The sequence below is a fragment of the Oncorhynchus gorbuscha genome, linkage group LG02 (genome assembly GCF_021184085.1).
Source record: "Oncorhynchus gorbuscha isolate QuinsamMale2020 ecotype Even-year linkage group LG02, OgorEven_v1.0, whole genome shotgun sequence".
Taxonomy (NCBI): Eukaryota; Metazoa; Chordata; class Actinopteri; order Salmoniformes; family Salmonidae; genus Oncorhynchus; species Oncorhynchus gorbuscha.
Window position 1 is genome coordinate 100,874,212 of NC_060174.1, and position 9,332 is coordinate 100,883,543.

The following is a 9,332-nucleotide window of genomic DNA, read 5'->3' on the forward strand; positions in this document are numbered from 1 at the left end:
ATGACAATGACCGTATGACCTATAACCACAGAATGTGTGCAGTACCCGCGCCTGTTCTACAATTACCCACTAGATGGCGACATTAGACTAATAATACATTAGACAAAATGGAAATTGCAGTGAGCATGCCATCTTTTATCACTTTTATTATCAAATACATATGGTCAACATGAATTATTAAGCTCCTGAATTGTAAATAACATTCAGATGCCATTGTTTATTTTTACATTTCTGATTGTGATTACATTTTACTGTGCACATTATCCCTAAACATACTATTTTTTGTCTATCTCAGGGATGGGCATCTTTGTTGGAGGGGTGTAGAGTTTTGCCATGGGGTGCAGAGAATATTTAGCAATTTTATAACTAATTTCATGCAATTCTACTAATTTACCATGGGACGGAGAGGAAAATTAACTGTTTTACAGACGATTTCCTGCAATTTGACACATTTTGCCTTAGGGTGGAGAGAAATGTTTCCAGTTTTTAATATATCTGAGTGAAACTGACTGGCCCCCCAGACAGTAATTCGACCATGATAACAAGTTTAGATAGCTGGCCGCTAAACTAAATTAGCAATACATTTTAAAAAGTTAGTTGATGGGCTAATTAACTATCAGTGTACAACCACATTTCTAAAATGCACCTTTGTATTCTACCTCGACCGAGGGCTTTCAAAAGGGGCTATCTCGTGGAATTCTGGTCCATCTCGTGGAATTCTGGTCCATCTCGTGGAATTCTGGTCCATCTCATGGAATTCTGGTCCATCTCATGGAATTCTGGTCCATCTCGTGGAATTCTGGTCCATCTCGTGGAATTCTGGTCCATCTCATGGAATTCTGGTCCATCTCGTGGAATTCTGGTCCATCTCATGGAATTCTGGTCCATCTCATGGAATTCTGGTCCATCTCGTGGAATTCTGGTCCATCTCGTGGAATTCAACAACTACCTCCCTCAAACTTGCCTTCAGTGATAGGATAGCCAACATCAGTACGCAGTCAAAAGCATTCTTAATTCATAGGGTATAAGCAGTTAAACCCCCACTATGGTGGAATAGTGAAAAGACAAATTGGCTGAAGTGAACATGGGTATCTAACTGGGCTGGTTTCAAATCTGACAATAAGTTGTGTTCTAACCCTGCATGTTACACAATCCTCCCTACAAAAAGATTCATCATCTGTCTGTAATTATGCAAAATACTGTCTGCATTTCATAAAGGTGAAAGGATCCACAACTGCAATTATATATTTAAAGGGTTATATATAGTTCCTGTTCATTGTAGTGTGTGCCAAAACTCTATGCAATAGAATAGCCCAACAGGGAGAAGAAAGTGGAGGCCCTTACTTGTGTTGCTGGCGGCTCAGGGGAGAGGCAGCGGAGGAATCCCAGGGGACATCTGTTCCCCAGCTTCACTGACACACTTCAAGAGCTCTGCAGAACAACGCAGGACTCATTAGAATACGGTCACGTCCTTAAACACACACACGCTTGGAGATTTATTTTCAAGACAAACATCTGCAAAGGTGCTCCAACTCTCTGCAGTCTCCCTTCCTCTTTTGAAAGCCTCTCTTCTGACAACTTCAATGAGCACTCTCATGTTCAAGTAAGGCCCCAGTCTCCTCTTCCCAGTGCCCACAGCAAAGTCACTTCTCTACTCTGTTGTTTGAGAGATCAGAGACGTTATTCCAAGTAGTAGTGATAATGAAAATTAATAATAATAATAATCTGTCCAAATGATGTGTCTACTGTACTGCAGTGACCTTGTTTAAAGAATAGAGGACATAGCAGTGACCTTGTTTAAAGAATAGAGAACATAGCAGTGGCCTTGTTTAAAGAATAGAGAACATAGCAGTGACCTTGTTTAAAGAATAAAGAACATAGCAGTGACCTTGTTTAAAGAATAGAGAACATAGCAGTGACCTTGTTTAAAGAATAGAGAACATAGCAGTGACCTTGTTTAAAGAATAGAGAACATAGCAGTGGCCACAGGAAGAGCATTCTAATGATTTCTTCTCATGTAAAGATTGCCATCTCCTGCATAACATCATGGGAGATGAAGGCAGGAAGTGCAAGATGACAAAAGCAGCAGCTGGCAGAGGTTTCGGTGTGACTCGCGAGTGTAAAATAAGAAACTACTCCTCGCTGCCGGTGTCTTCAGTGTGTTCAGCACTGCCAACATGTTCAGGAAGAACAAGTACAGGTGACTCTCCTCTGCTCTCTGACTGAACAGATACCAGGATGCCCAGCCTGTCACGGCACATTGGGCATCCGGTAAACCGGTATCCCTGACACCTCAGCGCTCGAGCCAAAAGGTGCCAGGGCTTTTGAAGTGACTGAAAAACCAATCAGAATTCCCCTAAAACACATGCTTTCATTATCCCAATCTTGTTACTAATGAATCACTTTCATGCCTTGCTGTCCCACCTCCTTCACTCCCTGGTTCAACCACAGACTTCATTCGCATCCAATTTGGGACCAAAAATGGATATGATGAAAATTACACTGTACACGCAAAGTGACTGTTGATGTTGCCATTAGGTTTGTCAATGAGCATCCCTTTAAGATCAAAACAGAAAATAATTTAACATAAAAGTTCTGCACAAGAATATCCTTTAAGTCATGATTTAATGAACTGTTTCATGAAATACAGAAAATACTATTGAGTACAATCGAAAAAGTACAGTTGAAGTCGGAAGATTACATACACCTCAGCTAAATACATTTTAACTCAGTTTTCACAATTCCTGACATTTAATCCTTGTAAAACAAAATCCCTGTTTTAGGTCAGTTAGGATCACCACTTCATTTTAAGAATAATGGTAGAGATAATTATTTAATTGAGTTTTTATTTCTTTTGTCGCATTCCCAGTGGGTCAGAAGTTTACATACACTCAATTAGTATTTGGTAGCATTGCCTTTAAATTGTTTAACTTGGGTCAAACGTTTCGGGAAGCCTCCCTCAAACTTCCCACAATAAGTTGGGTGAATTTTGGCCCATTCCTCCTTACAGAGCTGGTGTAACTGAGTCAGGTATGTAGGCCTCCTTGCTCACACACGCCTTTTCAGTTCTGCCCACAAATTTTCTATAGGATTGAGGTCAGGGCTTTGTGATGGCCACTCCAATACCTTGACCTTGTTGTCTTTAAGCCATTTTGCCACAACCTTGGAAGTATGCTTGGGGTCATTGTCAATTTGGAAGACCATTTGCGACCAAGCTTTAACTTCCTGACTGATGTCTTGAGATGCTGCAGTTGCAAACCGTAGTCTGCTTTTTTATGGCGGTTTTGGAGCAGTGGCTTCTTCCTTGCTGAGAGGCCTTTTAGATTGTGTCGATATAGGACTCGTTTTACTGTGGATATAGATACTTTTGTACCCATTTCCTCCAGCATCTTCACAAGGTCCTTTGCTTTTGTTCTGGGATTGATTTGCACTTTTCGCACCAAAGTACGTTCATCTCTAGGAGACAGAACGCATCTCTTTCCTGAACAGTATGATGGCTGTGTGGTCCCATGGTGTTTATACTTGCGTAATATTGTTTGTACAGATGAGCGTGGTACCTTCAGGCATTTGGAAATTGCTCCCAAGGGTGAACCAGACTTGTGGAGGTCTACAATTTATTTCTGAGGTCTTGGATGATTTATTTTGATTTTCCCATGATGTCAAGGAAAGAGGCACTGAGTTCAAAGGTAGGCATTGAAATACATTCACATGTACACCTCCAATTGACTCAAATTATGTCAATTAGCCTATCAGAAGCTTCATAATTTTCTGGAATTTTCCAAGCTGTTTAAAGGCAGTCAACTTAGTGTATGTAAACGTCTGACCCACTGGAATTGTGATACAAGTGAAATAATCTGTCTAAACAATTGTTGGAAAAATGACTTGTCATGCACAAAGTAGTTGTCCTAACTGACTTGCCAAAACTATAGTTTGTTAACAAGAAATTTGTGGAGTGAAAAAACAAGTTTTAATGACTCCAACCTAACTGTATGTACAGTTGTGGCCAAAAGATTTGAGAATTACACAAATATTAATTTTCAAAGTCTGCTGCCTCAATTTGTATGATGGCAATTTGCATATACTCCAGAATGTTATGAAGATTGATCAGATGAATTGCAATTAATTGCAAAATCCCTCTTTGCCATGAAAATTAACAGAATCCCCAAAAACATTTCCTTTGCATTTCAGCTCTGCCACAAAAAGACCAGCTGACATCATGTCAGTGATTCTCTCGTTAACACAGGTGTGAGAGTTGACGAGGACAGGGCTGGAGATCACTCCGTCATGCTGATTGAGTTTGAATAACAGACTGGAAGCTTCAAAAAGAGAGTGGTGCTTGGAATAATTGGTCTTCCTCTGTCAACCATGGTTATCTGCAAGGAAACACATGCTGTCATCATTGCTTGGCACAAAAAGGGCTTCACAGGAAAGGATATTGCTGGCAGTAAGATTGCACCCAAATCAACCATTTATCGGACCATCAAGAACTTCAAGGAGAGCGGTTCAATTCTTGTGAAGAAGGCTTCAGGTCGCCCAAGAAAGTCCAGCAAGCGCCAGGACCATCTCATACATTTGATTCAGCTGCGGGATTGGGTATCACCAATACAGTGCTTGCTCAGGAATAGCAGCAGGCAGGAACCCTATAACCTTCATAGTGCCCAAATGGAACCAGTTACCTTCATAGTGCCCAAATGGAACCCAGTTACCTTTATAGTGCCCAAATGGAACCCAGTTACCTTCATAGTGCCCAAATGGAACCCTGTTACCTTCATAGTGCCCAAATGGAACCCTGTTACCTTCATAGTGCCCAAATGGAAACCAGTTACCTTCATAGTGCCCAAATGGAACCCAGTTACCTTTATAGTGCCCAAATGGAACCCAGTTACCTTTATAGTGCCCAAATGGAACTCAGTTACCTTCATAGTGCCCAAATGGAACCCAGTTACCTTCATAGTGCCCAAATGGAACCCTGTTACCTTCATAGTGCCCAAATGGAACCCTGTTACCTTCATAGTGCCCAAATGGAAACCAGTTACCTTCATAGTGCCCAAATGGAACCCTATTACCTTCATAGTGCCCAAATGGAAACCAGTTACCTTTACGGTGCCATTTGGGAAGCAGAACAGAAGCTGCTGCTGCTTATGGTCACCAGCCTTGTCGTTAACTAATAATATTAACCTTGATTCAGATGGTTAACCCACTAAGACGGTAGAAAGTGCAGTTTAAACAACACTAGTAACAGACTGTAGGTTTGACATGTAAATGTTACATGAAAACACAAACAATGTAACAGAGTAATTTAATGACTTGGGGGACTTGTTCTTTAAGTCCATACTTTCCAAGACATCGTTATTCCAAGACATGATTATTGGAGGACAAAAAGAAAACAGACACCGATTAATCGGCTGATTTTTTTAAATGGGGGGGGGGGGGCAATGACAATTACAACAATACTCAATGAACACTTATTATAACCTAATATAATACATCAATAAAATCAATTTGGCCTCAAATAAATAATGAAACATGTTCAATTTGGTTTAAATAATGCAAAAACAAAGTAAAAGTGCAATATGTGCCATGTAAGAAAGCTAACGTTTAAGTTCCTTGCTCAGAACATGAGAACATATGAAAGCTGGTGGTTCTTTTTATCATGAGTCTTCAATATTCCCAGCTAAGAAGTTTTAGGTTGTAGTTATCATAGGAATTATAGGACTATCTCTCTCTATACCATTTGTATTTCATATACCTTTGACTATTGGATGTTCTTATAGGCACTTTAGTATTGCCAGTGTAACAGTATGGCTTCCGTACCTCTGCTCGCTCCTACCTGGGCTCGAACCAGGAACACAACTACAACAGCCACCCTTGAAGCAGTGTTACCCATAAAAAAAAGCTTGCAGAGCAAGGGGAACAACTACTCCACGTCTCAGAGCGAGTGACGTTTGAAACGCTATTAGTGCGCACCCCGCTAACTAGCTAGCCATTTCACATCGGTTACACCAGCCTCATCTCGGGAGTTGATAGGCTTGAAGTCATAAACAGAAGAGCTGCTGGCAAAATGCACAAAAGTGCTGTTTGAATGAATGCTTACGAGCCTGCTGCTGCCTACCACCGCTCAGTCAGACTGCTCTATCAAATCATAGACTTAATTATAACATAACACACAGAAATACGAGCCTTAGGTCATTATTATGGTATCATTAGGTCATTAATATCATCTCGAAAACAAGACGTTTATTCTTTCAGTGAAATACGGAACCGTTCTGTATTTTATCTAACGGGTGGCATCCATCAGTCTAAATATTGCTGTTACATTGCACAACCTTCAATGTTATGTCATAATTACGTAAAATTCTGGCAAATTAGTTCACAATGAGCCAGGCGGCCCAAACTGTTGCATATACCCTGACTCTGTGTGCAATGAACGCAAGAGAAGTGACACAATTTCATCTGGTTAACATTGCCTGCTAACCTGGATTTATTTTAGCTAAATATGCAGGTTTAAAAATGTATACTTCTGTGTATTGATTTTAAGAAAGGCATTGATGTTTATGGTTAGGTACATGTTGGTGCAACGACAGTCCTTTTTCACGAATGCGTACCGCATCAATTATATGCAACGCACGCTAGATAAACTAGTAATATCATCAACCATGTGTAGTTATAACTAGTGATTATGATTGATTAAGTTTAATGCTAGCTAGCAACTTACCGTGGCTTCTTACTGCATTCACGTAACAGGCAGGCTCCTCGTGAGGCAGGTGGTTAGAGTGTTGGACTAGTTAACCCGTAAGGTTGCAAGATTGAATCCCTGAGCTGACAAGGTAAAAATATGTTGTTCTGCCCCTGAACAAGGCAGTTAACCCACTGTTCCTAGGCCGTCATTGAAAGTAAAAATGTGTTCTTAACTGACTTTCCTAGTTAAATAAAGATTAAATAAAGGTGTTAAAATATATATATATATATATGTAAATAAATAAAAAAATATCGGCAAAATCGGCATCCAAAATGACCGGTTTCCGATTGTTATGAAAACTTGAAATGGGCCCTAATTAATCGTCCATTCCGATTAATCGGTCGACCTCTAGTACTTACAGTTGACCGGGATAGCTCTAGCAGGACAGACATTTGGCGAACTGAAAGGTGGCATCCTATGACGGTGCCACGTTGAAAATCACTGAGCTCTTCAGTAAGGCCATTCACCTGCTAATGTTATAATGTGGAGGTTGCATGGCTGTGTGCTCGATTTTATACACCTGTCAACAACGGGTGTGGCTGAAATAGCAGAATCCACTGATGTGAAGGGGTGTTCACATACACTATATATACAAAAGAACATCCTTTATATTCACAACGTAGACCTCTTCCATGATAATGAGGCACTTCCATCTATAACAATGTTTCATGTAGTGAGGAGGAGTCCTGTGAGCCACCTGTACCTGTGATCTGGAGATGGGTAGGTCGGTGTTGGCGACACCCACACTCTGGGTATCACACATGGAGAAGGTAATGCTTTGGGAGGCGGTGAGGGAGGTGTGATTGGAGCCAATCAGGTCAAATAAGTCAACTGAGGGTGGGGTGGGGGCCGGCAGACTGGAGAACGCATTCCAATCCCCAAACTCACCCTTCCCACTGGACCCTGACCCTAAGGAGTGAAGATTTCATTATCCACAGTGTTCAGCATTTGCAAAAAGGTGTAGAGAAATGAACAAGGCATGAGGCATGTCCTGTTCTTCTGTAAGGGGGACGTCTTTCACCCTGTCAGGCAGCAGGTGAACAGTGGAGGTAACAGAGATCGCCCCAAGGGGAGTACCAGCACACACAGCCCAGTGGGATCACTCATCAGGACCACAGGGTACTGCACGGGACCACAGGGTACTGCACGGGACCACAGGGTACTGCACGGGACCACAGGGGGACCGGAGGGGGACAAGAGAGGGGACTCCCCCTAAACACTTCTGTGGCATGGCTGTTCACCTCTTCAGTTTTCCCCTGCTACCAGGTTTATGAAAATGTTTTCTGCTGGAGTTATTGGGAAGTGGCCTGCCTCAGATTGAAGCTGTAATACAGACAGCAGTGTGTTCAGACGATGGAGAGGGATAGGGTTCAAACGATGGAGAGGGATAGGGTTCAGACGATGGAGAGGGGTAGTGTTCAGACGATGGAGAGGGATAGTGTTCAGACGATGGAGAGGGATAGTGTTCAGACGATGGAGAGGGATAGGGTTCAAACGATGGAGAGGGATAGGGTTCAGACGATGGAGAGGGGTAGTGTTCAGACGATGGAGAGGGATAGTGTTCAGACGATGGAGAGGGGTAGTGTTCAGACGATGGAGAGGGATAGTGTTCAGACGATGGAGAGGGGTAGTGTTCAGACGATGGAGAGGGATAGGGTTCAGACGATGGAGAGGGATAGGGTTCAGACGATGGAGAGGGGTAGTGTTCAGACGATGGAGAGGGGTAGTGTTCAGACGATGGAGAGGGGTAGTGTTCAGACGATTGAGAGGGGTAGTGTTCAGACGATGGAGAGGGATAGTGTTCAGACGATGGAGAGGGATAGTGTTCAGACGATGGAGAGGGATAGGGTTCAAACGATGGAGAGGGATAGGGTTCAGACGATGGAGAGGAATAGTGTTCAGACGATGGAGAGGGATAGTGTTCAGACGATGGAGAGGGATAGTGTTCAGACGATTGAGAGGAGTAGTGTTCAGACGATGGAGAGGAATAGTGTTCAGACGATGGAGAGGGATAGTGTTCAGACGATGGAGAGGGGTAGTGTTCAGACGATGGAGAGGGATACTGTTCAGACGATGGAGAGGGGTAGTGTTCAGACGATGGAGAGGGATAGGGTTCAGACGATGGAGAGGGATAGGGTTCAGACGATGGAGAGGGATAGTGTTCAGACGATGGAGAGGGATAGTGTTCAGACGATGGAGAGGGGAAGCACAGATGTACCGGCTGATGAAGGGAGACTGGCTGAGGCAGCTGGGGAGGAGAAGTCAGCAAAATCACAGATGAGGTCTGAACTTCCACCTGGATGGTGCACACACACACACACACACACACACACACACACACACACACACACACACACACACACACACACACACACACACACACACACACACACACACACACACACACACACACACACACACACACACACACACACACACACACACACACACACACACACACACAGAGAGAGAGAACAGTATCAGTGGAGGAGATGAGGATGTCGTCTCCCCTCCCTCTCTCCCAGTATATGGTTGAGCGTGAGACAGGCCCGATCTCTTTTGAATGGAGAAGGCAACGTCACGAGTGACCGCA

At 42.9% G+C, this 9,332-nt stretch overlaps 1 protein-coding gene and 1 long non-coding RNA gene across 2 annotated transcripts in view; both read right to left on the minus strand.

The window, feature by feature from the left end:
* Window positions 1-184: 184 nt before the first annotated feature.
* Window positions 185-2,143, minus strand: LOC123995043. The gene is made up of 3 exons (XR_006831772.1): window positions 1,953-2,143; window positions 1,345-1,431; window positions 185-964 (listed from the first exon to the last, which is right to left on the minus strand). It is a non-coding gene; the product is annotated as an uncharacterized LOC123995043 (long non-coding RNA).
* A 5,087-nt stretch (window positions 2,144-7,230) lies between these two features.
* Window positions 7,231-9,332, minus strand: part of LOC123990871 (clathrin interactor 1-like) — a 19,079-nt gene continuing 16,977 nt past the window's right edge. The window contains exons 9-10 of the mRNA XM_046291826.1: window positions 8,958-9,035; window positions 7,231-7,648 (exon numbers count right to left, since the gene is read on the minus strand). Coding sequence (XP_046147782.1) covers window positions 7,323-7,648; window positions 8,958-9,035 — 404 coding nt within the window. The 3' untranslated portion in view covers window positions 7,231-7,322. The remainder of the gene's footprint in view (window positions 7,649-8,957; window positions 9,036-9,332) is intronic.